Source organism: Impatiens glandulifera, chromosome 1 (assembly GCF_907164915.1).
Source record: "Impatiens glandulifera chromosome 1, dImpGla2.1, whole genome shotgun sequence".
Taxonomy (NCBI): Eukaryota; Viridiplantae; Streptophyta; class Magnoliopsida; order Ericales; family Balsaminaceae; genus Impatiens; species Impatiens glandulifera.
Window position 1 is genome coordinate 17,337,872 of NC_061862.1, and position 22,719 is coordinate 17,360,590.

At 28.4% G+C, this 22,719-nt stretch overlaps 1 protein-coding gene across 2 annotated transcripts; it reads right to left on the bottom strand.

The window, feature by feature from the left end:
• Positions 1 to 12,986: 12,986 nt before the first annotated feature.
• LOC124921758 lies at positions 12,987 to 14,711 on the bottom strand. Of its 2 annotated transcripts, XM_047462457.1 has the most exons (5): positions 14,543 to 14,711; positions 13,808 to 14,325; positions 13,666 to 13,719; positions 13,402 to 13,595; positions 12,987 to 13,260 (listed from the first exon to the last, which is right to left on the bottom strand). In XM_047462457.1, the coding sequence occupies exons 2-5, from the start codon at positions 14,319 to 14,321 to the stop codon at positions 13,168 to 13,170; spliced, it is 855 nt and encodes a 284-aa protein (XP_047318413.1). In that variant the 5' UTR covers positions 14,322 to 14,325; positions 14,543 to 14,711; the 3' UTR covers positions 12,987 to 13,167. The 2 variants fall into 2 exon arrangements, with proteins under 2 accessions (XP_047318413.1, XP_047318415.1); XM_047462459.1 differs by lacking the exon at positions 14,543 to 14,711 and having other exon boundaries at positions 13,808 to 14,507.
• Positions 14,712 to 22,719: the final 8,008 nt, after the last annotated feature.

Sequence of the window (22,719 nt, forward strand, 5' to 3'; positions counted from 1 at the left end):
CACCCATTTAACTAGACTTAGAAACTTGTCGTCTGACAGACTTGAACTCAGGAACTTAGGGTTAGTATCCACCTCTTATTGCCGCTAGGCTAGAAGAGGGGATAGCTAAAAATATTTTAAATTGATCGTACTAGTCTATTCCAAATTGGATTTACCATTTAATGTCTTTCCATCACAATTTTTATAAAGAACTTGTTCATTGAAAATAACGTTCTACTATGAATGATCTTCTAATTTTAATTATCCTTTAAACGACAATCAAACTTGATATCACCATAACCAATGAAAAAATATTTATATGACTTTGAATCAAGTTTTCTCCCATCACATTCATTAATATACATATATGAAAAAACAACTAAACACTTTCAAATAAGAAATATTTACATTTATATTGCTCCTAACTTCTTCTAGAATTTTGAATTCTAAAGGTACATAAGTCCTTTTTTATCAAGTAGGCAACATTGTTAATGACTTTTGTCCTGAAGGTTTTAAGCATCCCATCATGCAATCTCATATTTCTAGCACGCTCGTTCAATGTTTGATTCATCTGTTTAGCTACTCCACTCTTTTGAGTCATTCGGGTAACAGTCTTCATTGCACTGATCCCATTAACAACACAAAACTCTTTAAAATTTGAATTCATGTACTCGCCTCCGTTATCGAATCTCAAACACTTAACCTTCTGATTTGTTTTATTTTCAACCAAATCCTTCCACTTCTTGAAAATAACAAATACATGAGATTCGTTCTTCATAAAATAAACTCATACTTTTCTTGTTAAATCATCTATAAACGTCACGTAGTACTGTAATCTGCCAATAGAAGAAACAGATGTAAATCCCCGGCCACACACTAGTGTGTAACAACTTTAACATTTCTTTCTTGAGCTCATTCCCATTCTTCAAGAAAACTCGTACGTTTCTGTTTACCATTAATGCAGTTTTCGCATAACTAATGTTCAACAAACTTCAGTTTTAGAATCTGACCATTCTTCAAAAAAACTTCATCCTTTTTTCACTAATATGGCATAACCTGTAATGTCATAATTAATTATTCTTCGAGTCATCAACTACAACAACAATTATTTCTCTACATGTTGAAGTTGTATATAACGTTTCAGTTTTATGACCTCGAGCAATAATTATTGCTCATTTATTCATCTTTTATGAACCGTTTCTACAACTGAAACTATGACCTCCGTCATCAAGTTGTGTAACATAAATCAAATTGCGTATTAAACCCAGAATGTGTCTCACCTTAATAATCTCCCAAACAGAATCATTTACCATCTTCAATTTGAAGTCTTCCATGCCAACAATATTCAGTGGCTCACGTTCTAGAAGATAAACTTTCTCATAGTTTTCATCCATATAATTCTCCACTAATTCATTTTGGACAGTGGCGTGGAAAGACGCTCCTGAGTCCAAAATCCATGAGTCTATTGGGCTATCAACTGATAGAAGCAACACATTAGTGATAGTTTCTATAACTGTGTTGGTTGCATCATTTTTATCATCACCATTTTTCTTCGGTGCTTTATAGTTCATCTTTAAGTGACCTTATTACCACAATTCCAACAATCAAATATCCGCCCAGACTTGGACCGACTCCTCATGTTTCTCGACATAGATATACTCTTACATCGATTGAAATTTCTGTCATTATATTTGCCCCTGTTCTCAATATTTAGAGCAGAATATTTGAACGTTTAATCAAAATCAATTTTACGAACCTCTTCAGCAATAATTCAATATTTAACTTTAATAAATTTCAGTTTAGAATTTTCAACAGAGTTATTAATTGATGCCCTCATAGGTTTTCAACTATTTTGTAGAGATTCTAACAAAATTAGGGCACTAACTTCGTCCCAAAAATTAATCTCAACAAATAGCAATTGATTCATAATTGTATTAAATTTGTTCAAATTAGTAGTGACAGAAGTAATCAATCATTCTTAAATTAAAGAGTCTTTTCATTAAATGTACATTTTTGTTAACAAATAGTTTCTCATACATATCAAAGAGAGCTTTCATCAGACCCATAGTGGTTTCTCATTTGCTACGTTGTGAGCAACAGTTTTGACTAGCGTCAATCTAACAACTCTTAAAACTTGTATATCAATGAGTTTTCATTCAACTTCATAAATATTTTTTGGTTTCTCACTCAAAGGAACATGAAACTTCTATCCGTAAAAGTAATTTTCAATCCATATCCTCCGGAACGCATAATATGTTCCATCAAATCTTTCATTGCCGTGTCTTTAACTATTCTCGCTTGCCATCATTTCAAATGCTCCGATCTAGCATAACATCGCTATGATACAAGTTGTTAGGATTTTGATCCCCGAAATCTGACATGCTAAAATGATCTATAAAATCGCAAGAAAATAAGAAAATACATATTTATAATGATTCACTCAAAAAGAGTTACGTCAACTTCAACCGCCACCAGATTTTACTATGAAAAAGAATGAATACATAATTTTGTCTCACACTGTTTATATCTATGGAATTATTTTCCCTTTTATGTAAACTTTTAACAATAACATGTTTATAAGGTAATAAAACTTAAATAATTTTTTGTCAGACCTAAACTCAAACTTAATCAACTCTAATTAACTTTTATAGTTTTGTATAATTTATTATAAATGTATGCTTCATAACTCACCAAAATATTTGTGGGTTTTCCAGACATGTAGACTAGGACAAAACATTTCATTTTTAAAGAATTTATTTTCTAACATAATTTTTTTTTTAAGATAAAACCATTTTCATTTATTATTTAAATGTGTAAACTCACCATCAAATGGGTAAAACCGAACAAAATTAATAATCACAATGACATGATTAATTATTGTAAATAAATAAAAAATCTCATAAAACAAACAAATGAAACCTACTCACCAATAAAAATAAATGAAATATCACAATCAATTGATCATGCTCAAACCTAAAAATTTCGGACAGTAGGGAGAATTAAGAGAACTAAGAAATTGAGATTATATTTTGTTTTACTAATTTGTATTTTGTTTTACTAATTTATAGTGTGTCGTAGCACTCATTTTTAGGCGTATTTAACGTTGCTATGAATTTATTTATTTTAACCTTCTTCCTCTTCTAAATTGTATGACTTAACAAAATCTTCATGAATAACGAGTTTTTTAGTCACAATCCATCTCCGCAATTCAAAACCTCAACTGTCTATTTCGACGGTCTAGATTCTAAGAATCATTTTGGGCAATGAAATCAAACTCTTCATCCTTGTCCGAATCATTCTCGATCAACCCAATTAAAATATAATCGCAATGCAAAAACATATTTTAGGAGCTCCTATACTCAAGCATTTCAGATCAACACAATGATAAAATATAGTCTGTTACAAATTTTCATTTGTGTAGTTTGTGTAGTTTTTATTAGCGACGAATCTACGTAGAAGTTCTACTAAACTTAAACCAGCCTAAAATAAATTAAAACTATTACTTACTAAACTTTTATATATTTATTCAAATATTTTTAAAATATATAATAAAGTAGGTATATTAATTTTTAAGGTCAAACTCACTTGACACTAATTTCTGGTCGTATAAATAATCACAATTGATTAAATATGCCTAACAATTTTGTCTATATAATTTGTTTTTAGAAAGAAAAAAAAAAGGAAAGTAAAAGAAGAGGGCAGTGAATTGAAATTAAAATAATAAAAAAGACTGTCACTATGTAGGCGTGCTGTAGTGTCCGATTCAGAGTATGTCACCCAATTATTTGTGTGCACAACATAGTCAAAGATTTTAGAAAAAAATAATAAATAGAACATATAGTCTAAGACATCAACATTATTTAGTTTAATCAGTTATTAATTAATCATTTTTTATTGAAAAAATGTGATTACTTTATAAGCACGGGGAATAAGGTAGTCCACATCCTTAATCTAGTTAATCATAAAATTTTGGGAGTTGCTATGCTCTTTCTAAAATAAAATAAAAAATTTAGAGACATTCTCATTAATCAACTTCATAACATAAAATATTCACAATACAATTCAAATTGTGACATAATTTATTACAATATCAATGAATACAACTTTATAAAATGAAGAAAAACAAAACATAAAGTTCAAAACAATACATAAACAAATTGAACACATGTTATATAAGAGCTAAAACCAATATTAATCATACTTGTTTGTTTATTATTTTTTTCCTTTTTTCCAAATTTCAATGGGCTTATGGCTAATAGGAGATGGAATTATGTTAGGGAAAACAAATTGATAATCATCTTTAACTTTTATTTTAGTTAATTTTCCGTTTATTGAGTTTTTTTTTTTTAAAGTTTGATACGAATGAAATTGAAAATTATAGTTTGGTTTGATGGGGAGGGGGGGTTTTGTGAGTTTGCCACGTGGTGAATATTGAGACACTTGGCAGACGGTTGGGGGTTGAATCTGTCTGACTAAATTTTGGTGTTTTGTCCCTTTCCTACTTTAAATTATAGCTTTATCTTCAGGTCGATAGCAGCAGCCCTCTTGTCATCTGTCTTCATTTGTTTACTTTTTTTTTTTTATCAGACAAGACAAGGGCTGTGTGTTCAAAGGGTCCCTTATATGATATTGACCTTTCAAAAACAGACCATACAGGTAAAAAGTAAAAACCAACTGCCAGGAAAGGTAAATAATATCAGCTAGGTTTTATAATTAATTACAACTTCTTAGGTTTACTGTTTCATACTGCTGCGGCCTGCGGGGCAGGGGGGCCAATTGCAAATGGTCTACTTTTAACTCCATCATTGAATATAGGGTTGGTCAAATAATTTTCAAATTATTTAAAAAAAAAATTATTGGTGTTGATTTATTTTAAGAATATATATATATATATATATATATATATATATATATATTTTATAAAAAATTTTAGAAAATAAATTGTTTTTCGTTTAGGGCACTCAAATCCGGATTAATAAGAAATTATTGAATGAATGGTTGTTTTCTATCTTCTTTGTAAGCAAGTGTGAATGTGTGATTAATTATAAGAAGAAGATGAGAATATTCATTTCCAAAAGTAAAAAAAAGCCTCTAGATAGCTTCATTCCCCCCACCCCACTCCCACCAAAGATTCCATTCTATGCATATATTGTAATTAATAATATATATATATATATATATATGTGTGTGTGAAATGAATGATCTGTAAAGAGAACGATCGATGTCGATCAAAGATATAATGCATGAAGCTAGGCATGTCACTTTAATTGTCATGTATATAGTTAAAATCTGTCATTTTAATTACAATTTGATCATATATATATATAGGATTCCTAGCTACCAACTATTTATATATTAATTGTGCATATATATATCAATATATGAAAGGGACACATACATTTAATGACTGTCGTCTGTCTGAGTGGGGGTTACGTTTGTGACTCTTCATTAATTACAATAGGAATCGATCGATCCACACACTGGCCGACATATAAATATCATCTTATAATTAATTATATGTATGTATTACAACACATGTTAACTTTGTTTCTTCAACAACTGTTTCGAGGATGACTAGATCATGAGTACATTTCTAGCTAATTTTTGTGATGATCTAATAACCCAATCTTGTTGTTTGTCTTCTTTATATATATATCTTTTTGTGGAAACTTTTAAGGGCCGTTTGATCATCATGAACAGCTAGCCTATATCATTAATTTCATGATAATGATGATGATCATGAGTCCTTATCCAATTCCAAAATCTCTTTCCAGTTCGGCATGGCATGGAATGAATATGCATGCACATATACATCATTACACAATCATCATCTATTTTTTACTACTTATCTCTTCAATGCTGACTCTGATGATCATGGGCCACTTAATTACAACCCCCATAAATAAATTTGCAAATATATATAGCTTCATAAATTTTATTTCCAAAATGTTGTTTGGATATATAACTATATATGTTGTGTGATTTTAGTTCATTAATTTTATTTAGGTTTAATTTGGAATGAAAGGTTAACTACTAATTAATAAAATTAAATTAATATGGTCATTTGTTGTCATGTTGTCCAAAATCCTTTATGTCCGATACCATGGGGGGTCGGTCGATTGGGAGTGGTCGGACCCGTCCTACGTGGGTCCACGTCATCTTCGTGGATTTCCAGGCAGCTACACTGCTGCCAGGCTTAAAAGTACTAACCAAAATATCATCTTTTAGGCCTTGTTTGGGATCCATGAATTTTCCCATAAAAGTTAAATCACCTCTCCATAGAGTGTTATTGGATATTATATGATCAGTTCTTACCTAGAAACATGAATTAATGACTCAAACTACAACTAACAAAATCACCAAATGATTGTGTACACACTCCGAATTTCATTCTAATCAAATTCGGGAGGATAGTCTTAGGGATGAAAATTGGGTGGTTTGTAGGGTTACGGAAATGGGTTTTTGTTCAATACCCGATGAACTATTCTGGTCAAATCGGTGAAAAATAGTTGTATCTCGTTGAGCCGATTAAAATTAAGATTTTTATGTATATCAAAGTTTTGTTTTCTATTCATATTAGTTAATCAATCTCTCTTAATTGATATCTTGAAAAAATATTTTTATATTCCTAGCTAACATATGGATTCAAAAAATATTGAATCCCCACCTACACATGCAACTTATTGATAAAACTATAAATTTATGACTTTTTCTTCATACCCAAATTATTTTTCTCCTTATCATTCATAATAAAAAGAAAAAAAAAAGATGTATAGTAGAAAAAAGGACAATGATTGTAATGTGATTATGATTACCAAACAAAGTGGAATTATCTAGAGAACCGATTCTGCCTACAATAGATAGCCATGTGCCTTTTTGAGAAAATTCAATTACCCCTTTTCTTTTCTTTTTTCAAATTAAGTTTTTTAAATAGGTTATTTTTGTAGAAATAATATTTGAAATTTTAATTATTTGAACATATTCAAACTATTGGATGTGAGATCCTCTATCTTTCTTTCGAGATTAAACTCAGGTTTAGAAAAAAAAATCCAAAGCATAAGCTTCTTGATAAGATTTCATTCTGCCTAACCTAATTAATTATTAACTTCTTGTTTATTAAATTATTGTATGCCATTTATTTGTTTTATTATATATTTAAAGTGATAAAAGATTTTATTAAGAGAATACAATATGGTTCATAAAGGGCAACATATTTTATTAAATTATTTTAAGTGGCTATAGCTAATTAATCTAAATAACCCATAATATTGTAGTCAAATATCAAATTAAGCCTCATGGATCTAACATCATCAATTTATACATCAATATTTGTTATTTGAGAATTATTCACATATTTTCTTAAAATGTGAAAGTGTTGGAGAAGGATCCGATAGATGTCCATCAATATTCTTGGTGTCTCTACAAATTAATTACGAGAATCAAAACATTTGAACATCTAGATGTAGCAGAGCATATACTATTCATATTAAAGCACATTATAGCCTTTCACAATTTCTTTCAACTTATGGGGGTTCTAAATACCAACCATGTATATTTTATTTTGGCATCCACCATTGCAGACATCAAGACCAGGTCACATGAAAGTATATTTAGCTTCTTTTGTTAATAACATGCATATGGCATAAAACCCTCTTTTAAAACAGCCTTTTTTGGGTGGTTTCAGCGATGGAAATTGATCAGCAAACCAACCTTTCACATGGGTATATTGTGACCTAGATGCCATACTTTAATTTCCTTTGGTTGGTTGGCCCAAAAGGGTGACTTTGTGTATGAATGAACACAGCCTTCTTTCTCTACCAAGGGGAAATGGAATAGAAGCACACTAAAGAGAGATCAATGTCATTTGCCTTTTCATAAATAAATAATAACAAAGAATTTCATCTCTATTTATTATAGTTGGGGATATGTCACTCAATCATCTATCTATTGATAATTTGTAGAAGTTTCAAGAACCATAATTCCAAGGGTTTGGTGGAGTATATATATTAAATAGATCAAGTTGACATAAGTTGAAGTTATCCATTTTTTTTTAATTTTTATTACTCTTTTTAATTATGATATTCACTATTCTTTTTCTTTATCTAGAAAACTAGCCTGATGTAACAATTATATTATCATTTCAACTTAACATAAAATTGAACCCTCAATTTTTAATCTCTTAAATATGATTTTTACCATTTAATCTATCCCTAATAAGTTAATGATATATATATATATATATATATATATATATATATATATATATATATATATATATATATATATATATATATATATATATATATAACTAAATTAATAGTTATATATATATATATTTATTTTGTGATATTTACAATTTACATCTAATTTTTTTTAAAAAGTATATGTATATTAGAAATGATGAAAATTGTTTGAGCGCAATGACAAAATCACATGACATGAAAAAAATTATTTTATCAAGGTAGCCTAGTGGTAAAAGTCGGCTTAAGAGACCAAATGTCACGGTTCGATTCCATCTGAAAGCGCTTTGAGTTTAAGCAGGTGTCATGCTAGTTCTCCTTTAATTAAAAAAAAATAAAACAAAAAACGTTACTCGATAGGTTATCGAGCTCGTAAGTCCTCAAGAAGAACGATTAACTAAAAATTGACGATTTCTCTCAAACCAAATTGTCCACCAAAAAATAATTGGGATGATAACCAATTATATAGGCATGTCATATTAACCGCATCAATCTAATTATCCCAACAACTATCCAAAGACTCAGGCATCACTCAATAACTTACAGTGATACTCCACAAAAGACTCCGGATACTAGTCACCGCTCGACAATACATAAGTAAGTGAGTTGCCGTGATTCAACCTCCTCGTGACACATACGACAACGACTAACCAAAGTACAACTTTTTTTCATACACATATTATCCGTAATAATTTCACCATGAATAACGCTCCATCCAAAGAACGAGACCTTGGATGGAATATTTGACTCCCAAAATTTCTCTCAACAAAAGTTATATGAAGTCATCTTAGCGAATACCTTGTAATAATGCTTGTTAGATAAAATAAGACCGGTTCAAATAAACCTAACTTAAATAAACTTTCCATGCAGGAACAAGGAACCGGACCGGATGAACAAGAGAACCGACTAAAGAAACCTAACCGGTCAAGCTACCAAACCGATCAAGAGTATTCGGAACGTGACCGCACAAAGAAAGGATCGGTCAAAGCTCAAAACCGGAATCATCAAACAGCCGATCATCCACAAGACAAGAATAACCGGAAGAAGTCCGGTTACATCACTACCAAAAGACATTCGGCCAAGTTAAATGACCGACCAGCACAAGAAGACAATTTGGGTATCTGTTGAGAATGATACCAAAGGAACAGACTGAATACTTCCATATCCATGCAAGTCTGAGGAAAGACTATAGGCTGTAGAAAAACAGTACTACCGGATCCTTCTACTTCGGGATAAGCCAGAAAGGAAATCTTCCAAGTACAGACAACTGTCCAAACAGACAGTGCCTATATCAAGTAAAAGACAAACCCGGCAGGATTGTCTTACACACCGGAAGAACAGATCGCCAGGTCTGAGACATAGTACCAGGTCTGAGGTTGACCATCAGGTCTGAGGAAACGACCGCAGGTCTGAACCTCTGAAACACTAAATCACTGCACCTCTGATCAGCCAATCAGATTCAAGGCAGTGAAATATGACCGTTGGCATATTTCACCTATAAAAGGGGTAGCTGAAGAAGAGTAAATGCAGTGACTTAAGCGGGACATTAAGAGACAACTGTGATATTGAGATATTAAGAGCATTTACTACAAGTTATAGAGTGTGCTGTTCTAGAAGCCTAAGTGTTGAAAGTTAAAGTGTGTTTTACAATTTCGGTGTAAATTGTAAGAGTGTTATCGAGCAGGAAATAAGTCTCGATCGGCCTGTACTTGTATTCCTTAGTGAATATCCTTCTCGCGGTTTCGAGAGGAAGGGGTGACGTAGGAGTTTTATCTCCGAACATCCATAAAATCTGTCTTGTCATTTACTTTCTGTCGGCTTCATTATCTAACCGATTAACTTAACCACACCGCTCCAAACCGACTCTATACTAACCATACCGAATATCCAGATTACCGAAACCGACCCACCATTTCCAAATCTTCATCATCCGAAACCGACCGTGCCTATCATACAAGCGTGCCGCTTCAACCTGAAAGCAAACCTCTTCCGCGCTTGAACCTAGTTCAAGGGTTTGTGACAGGTTGTGTAGTATTGAAACCCCGGTGTCAATCTCTAACCGGATTAACCACTACCCTACGAGTGAGAACCGCTAACCGGTCCAACCCCCGGTCCACCAGCGGCGACCTAGATCCTAACAATGCTCCACATGAAAACTATCAATGTTTTGTCAATGCATAGCGTCTTGTTCAGACGGGAACACTTGTTTGCGTTCTACCAAAAGTAAAATTATATTATGAGATGAACACTCCATAATGTTTAATCTTCTTTTATATCTATTTCGGCTAGCAAAACCACTAAATAGAGAATCAAACATGTCCTTAACTGTGGTATTTCTATATATAGCAATGGAAGTAAGCTCAAAATACGTCGTAGCTAGACTTTTGACACTACATCAACTATCGTCCCAAAAGCTGATCGAATAACCATCCCCCATAATAAATCTAGATTGCTCACGAAACTTTTTCCACATAGAATAAATATCCCTTCAAATACTACATCCCGCTGGATAACTAGACATTTTTATGAACCAACTAGACCAATCATAATTATACTTACATTTGATCATCGATGTCCAAAGACTATTTGGTTCCATTAAAAATAATATAGCACCATTTTGATAGAAGAGACTTATTAAAGGAAAAAAGATCACGAATATTCAAACCTCTTTGATCTCTAAAATATTTAACCTTATTTCGAACAACTAAATGACAAAACGATGAGTTAGAGGATCCTTATAGAAATTTACACATTATTCTCTCTATTTTCACTGTCACACTCTTGGGAAGAATGAATAATGACATCATATATGTGAGCATAGATGACAACGCACTTTTAATTAGGATAAATCGATCCCCTTTTGAAATTATTTTACTTTTCCATCTAGGCAGTTTACATTTCATTTTAGTGATAATCGGGTCCCAAGAGACCTTGGATCGTAATTTAGCACCCAATGGCATACCAATGTATGTTGATGGAAGATCACCAATTTTAAACTTCAACACATTTGTCAACATCATCCTTCTTTTATTCAAAACAAGATCTGAGAAAAAGATGTGTGACTTATTAAGATTTACTCGAAAACCAGAACATTTATCGAATATATACCCATAAAATATCCCGAAGGTGTTTAAAATTCATTTAGGTAGTTAGAACCATGTAGAGCGTGTCATCAGTGAAAAACAAATATGATATAGAAAAATAATATCTTCTTGACCCACAACTCACTCCACGGATAACTTTCGAGTTTTCTGCGAATGATATCATTTTTTAGAGAGCTTCCATATAAATAACAAATAAAAAAGGAGAGAGTGGATCACCTTATCTAATCCCTCGAGAACCCTCGAAAAATCCTAATAATTACCATTAACAATGACAGAAAACTTAACCGTCGAGAGACAAAATCTAATCCACCAATCCATTTAGCATTCATTCTCATTCTGCCCATTACATCAAACAAAAACTCACAATTGACGTGATTGTAAACTTTTTCAATGTCTAACTTGATAAAAAATACATTTTTCACCTATTGAATTAGCTGAATCAATGCACTCATTGACTATTAATACAACATCATGTATTTGACAATCTTTAATGAACGTCATCTGATTACTAGATATGACCGTCTTTAATAACTTTCTCAATCGGTTGGATAAACATTTTACGACAATCTTATACAAAAATAAAACGAGACTAATAGACCTAAAGTTCTTGACATTAAAAGTTCATGTCTAGGTTCAAATTACATATCAATTTGATATATTTTATCTTTTGTTTTCTAAATTATCCTATACAATATATATATATAATATTTAATAAGAGGCTGTATGTTTTTAATTTCTTATCCAACAAATAATAGATATATAGGTGACCTTTTGGCCAATATATGCATATAAAAAATTATAATAATTAATTAGTCTAATGATTAAAACATGTATATTATATAATAAAAATCAATGTTTTGAAATCTCAAAACTGCCAGTTATTTATACTTTTCCTAGAGATTTTTAAATTATTTTTATATACTTATAAATTCTTACACCTTTTTATTTATTTTTATTAATAAAAATAAAATAATATAAATTAATGATTGTTTGATATGATATAAAAAAAATATTTTATTAAATAATGTGATAGATAAGATAGAATGTTTATAAGATGGTTGATATATATATAATTCTCCTACCTTTCAATTTCTTTGTAAGAGGAAATGAGTATAGGTGTCCTCATATAAAAGTTAATTAATATAATAATAATAACACATGAATCATAAATTACATAAGCGGAAATTATAGTCCATAGAAAATGTGAGTGGTAGCTAAGTTATATTCTTATTTTTATTTTTTCAGAAATTAGGGTTTTTGAGGTCTCTGATGATATCATCATCACCGATTCCATATTCCCTCTAAAAGTAGAAAATTCTATAGGGAGGGGGGCCATAATTCTATATGGAATTTATTTAAATTTTGAAGCCATTCTTTTTTAAAGAACTCTATGTCTGTCACATCTAAATTCAATTATTGTACGTGGAGAGCTTTGATCATTGATATTGATTTTTTCGTCTCTAATGTTGAGTGAATATATTCTTAAGTTCAAGCTGGTCCCGGCTATGGAGAAGGAGCTTAGTTAAATCGACAAAACATAGAATGGAAATGTCAGCCAAAGTTCGATTCCATCGCGTATGTATCAAGCTTCGGGTCCTCCCTACTTTAAAGTATCAATAAATATGCCTTTGTTTTCTTTTGATTTAGACCAATCAAAACAACATTAAACCAAACACACCACATATTACACAATTCAGATTCAAACCCAAAACTCTATTACCAAACTTGAACCCATAATAGTACCATAAAGCATACAAATGTTACCATAAAGAAATAAAATAAGACATTTTAAATGTAAAACATCAATTTTACCATAACCCACAAAGCATCTTACAAGTAGTACCCTATTGTTTTCTCACAGGTATTGCATTAATAATCTCCTTCAAATTTGTCTTGCAATCTTCTCTCAAATCCTTAAATTCCACCAGACTACTTTCCTGCCATTCAATCATAAATAATTGGTACTAATTTAGGTTCATTATCTGATTCTAAATGAAGCAAATCTCAAGGAAAATAGACATAAATCAATGGTTTTTATAGTACAAGTGAATGGAAATAGCAAAATTAGTTTAACTCACAAGTTGGTTGGATTCAGAAGCTAGTGATTTCTCCATGGAGTGAAAAAGGGACCTCCATTGGCCTGTGAGATCAGATTCCAACTTTGAACATTTAACAGAACTTTTTGAACCATGTAGAATATCACTTCCCTTAGTATTAGTGCGGTTTCTCTTAGCCAAGATGTTTGCTGCTTCTTTCTGACTCTTTTGTATGGCTTTAAGCAAGAAAGTAACAAATTAGCATAGTGTAAGAGGAAAATTTTACACAATTGTCAAAAGACATACCTGAGATCCGACCTTTAACATCCATATACATAAGGTCCGACCAAATATAAGCAGCTGCATTTATACAATAGCAAAGATCAACAACTGTTGAAACAAATTTCAAGAAACCTACAGGCTACAGCTCATATGTACTGTCAAGTACCTTTAACACAAAATGAACAAGAGCAAGTTCTAAACATGTCAATATTTGGCTGCAGGACCAAGCATTTCTCATTAACCAGAGTGCATCTTTCAAGTGCAGGAGTGTTTGAATCTTGTGAAGTTGGTATTATAGGGAATCCAACTGATCCTTCTTGACTCAAAACCAAGTTGTCAGTAAAACCTTCTTTGGCCACAAATGGTAATTTTGAGATTTCTGGTTTCTCAATGGAAATGGGTGTTGCAATACAAGCCCTTTTACCTTTGTTATTGTGATCTATATTGCGCTTGAATCCACATCTCTCTTTAACTACATCCTCCACATTTTGACACAATTTGTTGACAAAATGCAAATCATTGTTCTTGTCATCAACATTGTTGTGACCGACTCCATCTCTGAATTTACGTCCTGGCTGGCTGTGAATTATTAACAACCCTTTCTTCCCTAAGCGATTACTTACATCGCCCAGAACAGGGCGTGTCAGAGGATGTGCATTTGTTGATTTATCACCACCCATAGTCCTTGTTCAGTTGTAATGGAAAGAAATTAATGAACAGAAATGAAATGACACACTAATCACACCAATCCTACAGAAATTTTCAAAAATAATCTTGTCCTTACAAATCAATAACAAGATCAGATTAAGAAGGAATTGACCAAGTCAGATCCATTTTAAAACACCCAAAACAGGAGACAGAATCACTTTAATCTAAGGCATCAAAATCTGAAAGCACTAACCTCAAATATAGAGAAAAGGGTTTCGTCCGGTTGAGATGGATTCGATTGGGGAGGACTTCCCACTTGCTTTTGATCGGAATTTAGCTTCAATCTTGAGAGAGAATAGTACAGGCGGGAGAAGATTTGATTTTGGGGATCACACTATACCCGCCAATCTAATATTTCAAAAAATTACTCGTGCCTTATTTGCGCTCTGCCCCAAACCTTTTAATTAATGAATTTATCGACAGTTGGCCGACCGCTTTAAATTACAGCATTAAGACTAAAACATGTAGAGCTATGCTTTTAGGATTTACAACCTGGTTCGTCGGGTAGCTTATGTTTAAATCTTGTTTAGTTCAGTTTAAGTTTAAAAGAGTTAATTGAAAGAAAATTAAATATATATTTTTTTAAATCAAATTTTTAATTTGAGTAAATTTAGTAAATAACTAAATATGTATTTTTTTTTTGGCAAATCATTAAGTTTTGTTTAAAAATAGTGGTTAATATCTCTTATATTATTCTAATTATTTTTAAATATTAATCTAATTATTTTTAAACAACCTGTTATAACAACAAATATATATATATATATATATATATATATATATATATTTATATTCAGATATATGAAATCAAATAAAATTAAATGTGAAATGTAAGTTTGTTATGAATAAAATTTGGAAACTATAATTTAATGGTGATTATTATAATTTGATAGAATTTAAGTTAATTTGACCATTTAATAATAATATAAACACCATAAAACACAAACACGCCATGTGTGAACATATGACACTTAATAATGTGAGTGAGCTTGCAAGAACGACAATATTGAATGTCTAGCCCAACTTACCAAAGTCAAATAAGACACGTGTAAATTTTTATTATAAATGAAATCAATTTAACTTAAAACATTTTTTTTTAAGTGAAAACATAGTTTCATCCTTTTAATATTTAAACAAAAATTATTAATTGAATAGAGAGGTAATACTAATCAATTTTATATTATTTTTTTTATTAACATAAGAAGTAAATATTAAAATCCTTTATTTTTACCGTATAAATAAGTTACCATTATTATTATATATATAATGCATGTCCGGCAGTTAGTATTAAGTGTAAATTGATCATGGTTATCTTCTTCTTAGTTCAGTATTATTTCTATCAATAAAGGATTTTGCTTTTTCACAAAAAAAAAATAATAATAAAAAATATAAAATATAAAAAAATAATAATGCAACATTAATATTTGGACCTACCGCTTTAATTAATGTGAAGGATTTTTAATGGGTTAACCTTGAGCTGATTAGTACATTATTATATTTTTTAAATTAAGTTTATTTGAGAAATAAATTCTATCACTAAATATATAATATTTTTTAATTTTTATTTTATTTTAGTAAACTATCAAATTTAGTATTTCCCGATGAATGAGCATGAACCACGATCCAATACATCCCCAATAATAATAATAATAATAATATAGGGACAATATATCACCCATAATAACAATAATAATAATAATAATAATAATAATAATAATAATAATAATAATAATAATAATAATAATAATAATAATAATAATATAGAAACACGGCACAATAGTGTGATATATGGTAAAAGACTTCAACATGACCCAAATGAATGTGTGATACTGACGGCACAATAATATCAAATGCGTGAATTATTTTGTAGGCAAATTTTATATTATTTAAATCAATCTATAATTTTAAACATGTAAGCTTTTATATAACTTTAGAATTAAAACAATAATTTTTTATTCTTTTTCTATATCAGTAGTATCTTAACCTCATATTTTGGGATCATTTTAAAAAAGAAATTAGATAAATAGTCTTAATATATATACAAATAGATATGAATTCTAAAGATTCTTTTATTTGGATAAAAATTAAACTTTTGTCAAATGAAACGTTTGTATTTTTCTTTTTTCAATTATTTCATTTTTCAATTTTTAGGAGAAAAGGAAAACTAACCCAAACTAATCTGAAGGTTTAAGTCATAAAAGTAATAAAGGAAAATAAAAGTGAAAAGTTAACTGAGTTAAAAGTTGATTAGTTATTAACTAAGAATGGATGCACCACTAAATAATAAGACTCCACCCTAGTTAATAAGTCTATAAAAGAAATATAATAGTTATTATTTTTAAATTTTCTGAGGTTACATTGTATCTCTATATTTTTGTCCAATTAAATAATTTTATTTAATATATATATATATATATATATATATATATATATATATATATATATATATATATATATATATATATATATATATATGTGTGTGTCTGTGAGAGAAACTGTGAATAAATTTATATTTGTATTTAAAAGTCATGGTTATAGATATCAAATATCTTAAAATGTCTTAAGGAATCTTCTTTTCCATGTTTCTCATTTGTTTTAACAATATATATTTTTTTCATGTAACTTTTCAAAGTATAAAAATTATATATATTTTTCTCCACTAAATTATATTATTTAACATTTTCTTTCAATTTTAATTGTAACTAGCTAAATATAATTATAATTGTAATTAAAATATGTATTTAAAATGAAAATTAAATAATTAAAACAATGTGGAAATTACTTTAAATACTATACATTATATCAACATTAAAATAAAATATGTTATATAAATATTAAAATAAATTAAATTAAAATGTACATACAAAATAAAATACATTACAAAATATTGAGTTAATAATTATTTGTGAAAACATTGGCCTCAAATATAATTTTGAGATGCCTAGTTTCTCAATGAAATTGAGTGTATAAATACAAGTCAAATACATTTTAAAACACCAAAAACATGAGAGACAGAATCATTAAAATCTGAAAGCAATGACCTCAAATATAGAGAAAATAATTTATTCATATTGAAATGAATCCGATTGGAAATGATTTCCCACTTGCTTTTGAATGATTCAACTTCAACTACATTATCATATATATGATTCAAACTGTGTTAAGTAAATTTTGTACACAACTAAATATATAACTTTATTTTTTATTTAGTAATAATTAAGCATTGTTTATAATAGTGCTTAAATATCTCTTATATTAGTTTAATTGTTTTTTTAATATTAATCTAATTATTTTTAAACCGTATTATAAATAAATATATTAAGTAGAATTTATTTTTTGTATTATATTCAGTTATATAAAATTAACAAATTTTTGATAATTTACATAATATAGTTTTGCTATAAGCAAAATTTTATAACATTATTTAATTGGAATTATTATAGTTTAAGTCCGCTTCAATTAACTTGATAAACCAATACTAATAATAAATAATATAACACTATAAAACATATACAATCGCTAACACAAGTGGAACTATTAACTTTAATATTGTGAGCTAGATCGGCACGACACAAATAAATGTACGTACAATACAATATGCCCAAATCAAATATAGTTGAAAATGCATTATATTAAATTTCACTTTTATTGACATATTTAAATTTAAAATGTTTGAAATGAATTTAAGTGAAAATCTAATTCAATATTTGTTAAGTTGTAGACAAGAATATCGTTATTCTTCATAGTGATAGAGATGTAATAATGTAATGCTAATTAAGTAAATATTTAAATATTTTATTTTTACCATATAAATAAATTACCATTATTATTATATATAAGACACTAGGCACTTAGCATTAAGTGTAAATTGATCATGACCGTCTTCTCCAGTTGTGTATATTTATATTAATACAAGATTTTGCTTTTTCACATTTTTTCTTAAATGCAAGAATAATGTTGGGACCTACAACTTTAATTTAATGTAAAGGATTAACTTTGAGTTTATCATATTTTTTTAATTAATTTTATTTGAATAAATATAGTGGACAACTAATAAATAAGATTTTTTTAATTTTATTTTTAAAAACTACACAGCCTAGTAATTTTCTCAGTGATGAGCAGATGAATCACATCCAATACATCACTAATAAGTTTGGTTTAAAAATAAGTTTTAAATATTATTTATATTAATTTAATTATTTTTAAATTAACATTTATAAATAAATGTTAAATATAAAAACAAATATTTTTTTTATATATTATATTTGGTCAGGTAAAATAAAAAATTATAATTCATTTTTGATAAACTTGTTATAAGTAAAAATTTAGAACCTAATTTAATAGTATTTTCAATTAATTTGACCACTCAAAATAATGAAAAAAATATAAGGATAAACACAAGCACAAAAACACTCTTTCAAACTACACGAATAAATGATTAACACTACATGTTCAAATGTTTTGAATAGTTATAAAACTCAACACTTTTTTTCCTAAACAATTTTTTTTACCATTTAATTTAAGCTATTCACAATTTTAAATATGTAAGTTTTATATGACCTTAGTTATGAAAATAGTAATTTTTATTAATTTTCTCTTACTAATATCTTAACTTTGTCTATATTTGATCTTAATAAAGAGAGATCAAATAAATAGTTTTAATATATACAAATAACATATGAATTATAAAGATTAAATAACAATATGTTTGTATTTTTTTTAAACTATTTTTGTTTGTCAATTTTACTGGTTAGGCACAAAGAAAATAAAAGTGAAAAGTTAACTTATTTATTAACTAAAAATGGATTCATGATGCATCACTAAATAATAAAGCCCAACTCTAGTTATAAGTATATAAAGAAATACTTGTTATAATTTTAATATCTTCTAATACAATTACTGTAACTTTGTATCTATCTTTTTCTTCTTGCCCCCATTAAATAGTTTTTTTTTTTTTTAAATTCATATTTAAACATGAAACTGTGAATAAATTTAGGAAGTATTTAAAAGTGATGTTTATAGATCAAATATCTTAAAATGTTTTAAGGAATTTATTTATTTATTTGTGTTTTTTTCTTTTTTTTTTCAAAACATTCTTACTTTCTAAAATACCCAAAATATTATATATTTTTCTCACATAGTTATATTATTTGACTTTTTATTTATTTATATTTTTATAATTACTAAAATAAAATATATTTATCACAAATATAATTAATTTTGTAAATCTAATTATATTTAAATAATTATATCTTTTACTTAAAATGTGTATTTAAAAATTAAAATTGAATTATACCAACTTAAATCATTAAAATAAGATAGACATTAAATATTATACACTCTAAATTTGAAGGATTATTAATGGGTTAACCTTGAGCTCATCAACACATTATTATATTTTTAAATTAATTTTATTTGAGTAATATAGTAAAAAATAAATATCTATATATATACATGTGTATATATATAATATATATTTTAAGAAATCTAACAAACCTAATAATATTTCATGAGTAATGAGTAGGACAACCATCACCAGTAAGTTTGGTTTTAAAATATGATTTAAATATTTCTTATTTTAATTTAATTATTTTAAACTATCATTTATAAATAAATGTCAAATATAAAACCATTTTTTTTAGATTTCACATATAGATATAGTACAAATTTGAAGCCACATATAATAATAATTAATAATAATAATTATTATTATTATTGTAATTTTACAAGTAGGGAAACACACCAACACAGCACTAGTCAGCACTAGTGTGACTGTGGGGCTTGATGGTTAACGGGCACCTACAAAACAAAATAACATGAGATAAATTAGTATCTTAACCTCATATTTCTTGGATCTTAATAGAGAGAAACTAGATAAATAGTTTTAATATATACAAATAAATTATGAATTATAAAGATTATTTTTATGAAAATTTAACCTTTTATTAAGATACTATTGTTTGATTATTTTTTTCAACAATTATTTAAAAAAAAAATAATTAACAACCTAGAACTGATATTAATATGAGTTGTTTAAATATATTAAAAGAAAAGGAAACCTTGACCAAACTTAAATATATTGAAAGAAAAGGAAAGTTAGGCCAAATTGAAGACAATGTAATAAAAGTGAAAAGTTAACTTGAGTTAATAATTGATTAGTTATTAACAAAGAACGGATGCACCACTAAAATAATAAGTACCAACTTATAAGTCTATAAAGAAATATAATCATTATCATTTTTATATATTTTTATTTAATTATTGAAATTTAGTTATCTTTTTATATATATATATATATATTCTTGCAGGCCCAGGGCCATTCAGAACCACCCAATCTCCAAAGGCCACAAATTATATTATAATATTAATATATAAAATTATTTTTTATAATATTAGTTATTATATATAACTAATACTTTTTTTCTCCCTCCAACCCTTACTTTATGTGCCATAATTATTCAATACATCAATTTTATTCCTAGTTTTCATTTGATTTTCAAATTCTTAATTTTCTTCCCTAATACAAATATATATATATATATATGATAAATTTAGAACTTTAATTTAATGGAAAAGTTTTGTCATATTTAATATTCTACCGTTTAAATTTTTTTGTTACAATATTACTTTTATTTAATACTTTTCATTAACATCATTAAAAAAATGTACAAATATATAAAAGTACTTGACATTGAGTATTTCATGTGGGAGCGAAGAAGAGATAAAAAGACATATTGAAGGATCTTGAGTGAAGATACAGAGAAAGTTTGATAGGTAGGGAGGTGTAGGGTTGTAAACGAATCGAATCGAAGCGAATATTACTGTATTCGATTCGTATTCGTGAAACTATTCGAATATTCGTATTCGTATTCGAAATTTTTACGAATAATTAATGTGATTCGTATTCGATTTGAAATTGATATTTGTATTATTCGATCCGATTCGAGTATTCGATTCGATTTTTTTAAAACATATTTTATACAATTTATTCGAAAATTTGAAAATTAATATTTTTACATAATATAATAAAATTACATAATAAAAATTAAATAATAATGTTCAAATTACGATTTCAATATTCAACTCCCAATGCAATGCAATGCAGGCCATTAATTAAAACTTCCGCGTAACATAACATAAACAATAGTTATCAAAAAAACATTTCATTAAAGTGGTTTATAAATCACCGAAGAAATGTGAGTTTCAAGTTTTCAACCGAAGAAATGTATATATGTACTAGGGTTTTAGACTAAATAATATTTATAAAATTAAAATTAATAAAACGGTATATATATATAATCGAATATTTAATCGAATATTAGCGAATACCGAATCGAATATCTTGATTTTGTATTCGTATTCGTTTATTAGTCGAATCGAATCGAATATTTTTATTCGAATTCGAATAACAAAATTACGAATACGAATATCAAAATTCGAATACAAATACCGAATCGAATCAAAAGTATTTGATTCATTTACAACCCTAGGGAGGTGGAATGTGTTTCTAGAATGAAATTAGGGTTTTGGACGAGAAGAAAGTCTTCCATTACTTACAAGGCGACTTGATACTATTGTGGTGAGAAAAATAGAGGAAGGCGGGAATCAAAGCGGAGATGTCAACGCTTCCTTATCGTCATTTTTTTTGTGGAGAAATGAAAGAAGAATTCAGTCTGATCAGACATTCCATCAGTATGCTCCCAGTACCTGTAATTATGGTTAACCAAAATAGTTGATTGAGAAACGTGATCGTGGAAGATGGAGGGGGGCAATGGTTATTTGAAGAAATCAAGAGTAGGAGAAGAAATCAAGAATAGAATAATTAAATTTCACTTAAAACTAAATCATAAACGGTAATACTTGTACCTAACATATGAAATTAGACAAGATCGAAATACATACCTTGTATCCTTAGACATGATGTTTGGATGAAATGGTTTTCAAAATGGAAGAAATTATTAGTTTCCTTTATTATCCAATTATGGGGATTTAGATAGAGAGAGCATGATTAAATATTCCGTCTTCTTCGAGAATGAGTTCCTTGCTTGTTTGTCAAGTACACATCCCTCGCAAAATTTCTTGGTGTAATCCATGTCTGATAGCCCGTGAACCATATCTTTATTTGCTAACTCATGTAGGCCGCCGTAGTGCAGGTGTCCGAATCGTAAGTGCCACAACGAGGCTTTATCCACCATTTTGACTTGCAGACATTGTTCTCGAACGTTTCTCGAGTTGAGTTTGAACGTTCGATTATTGGTCATCTCAACTTGTGTAAGTAACCTTCCTTTTTCGTTCTTTAAATGCAACATTCGGTCTTTCATGAGTACTGAGTATCCCTTCTCCAATAATTGCCCCAAGCTAATAATGTTA

Coding starts and splice junctions, on each gene's coding strand:
- LOC124921758 (XM_047462457.1), bottom strand. CDS start 14,321: ATGGGTGGTGATAAATCAACAAATGCACATCCTCTGACACGCCCTGTT. Junction 13,596..13,665: donor TGTTAAAGGTCGGATCTCAG/GTATGTCTTTTG, acceptor TCTTGCTTAAAG/CCATACAAAAGAGTCAGAAA. Junction 13,261..13,401: donor CTTCTGAATCCAACCAACTT/GTGAGTTAAACT, acceptor ATTGAATGGCAG/GAAAGTAGTCTGGTGGAATT.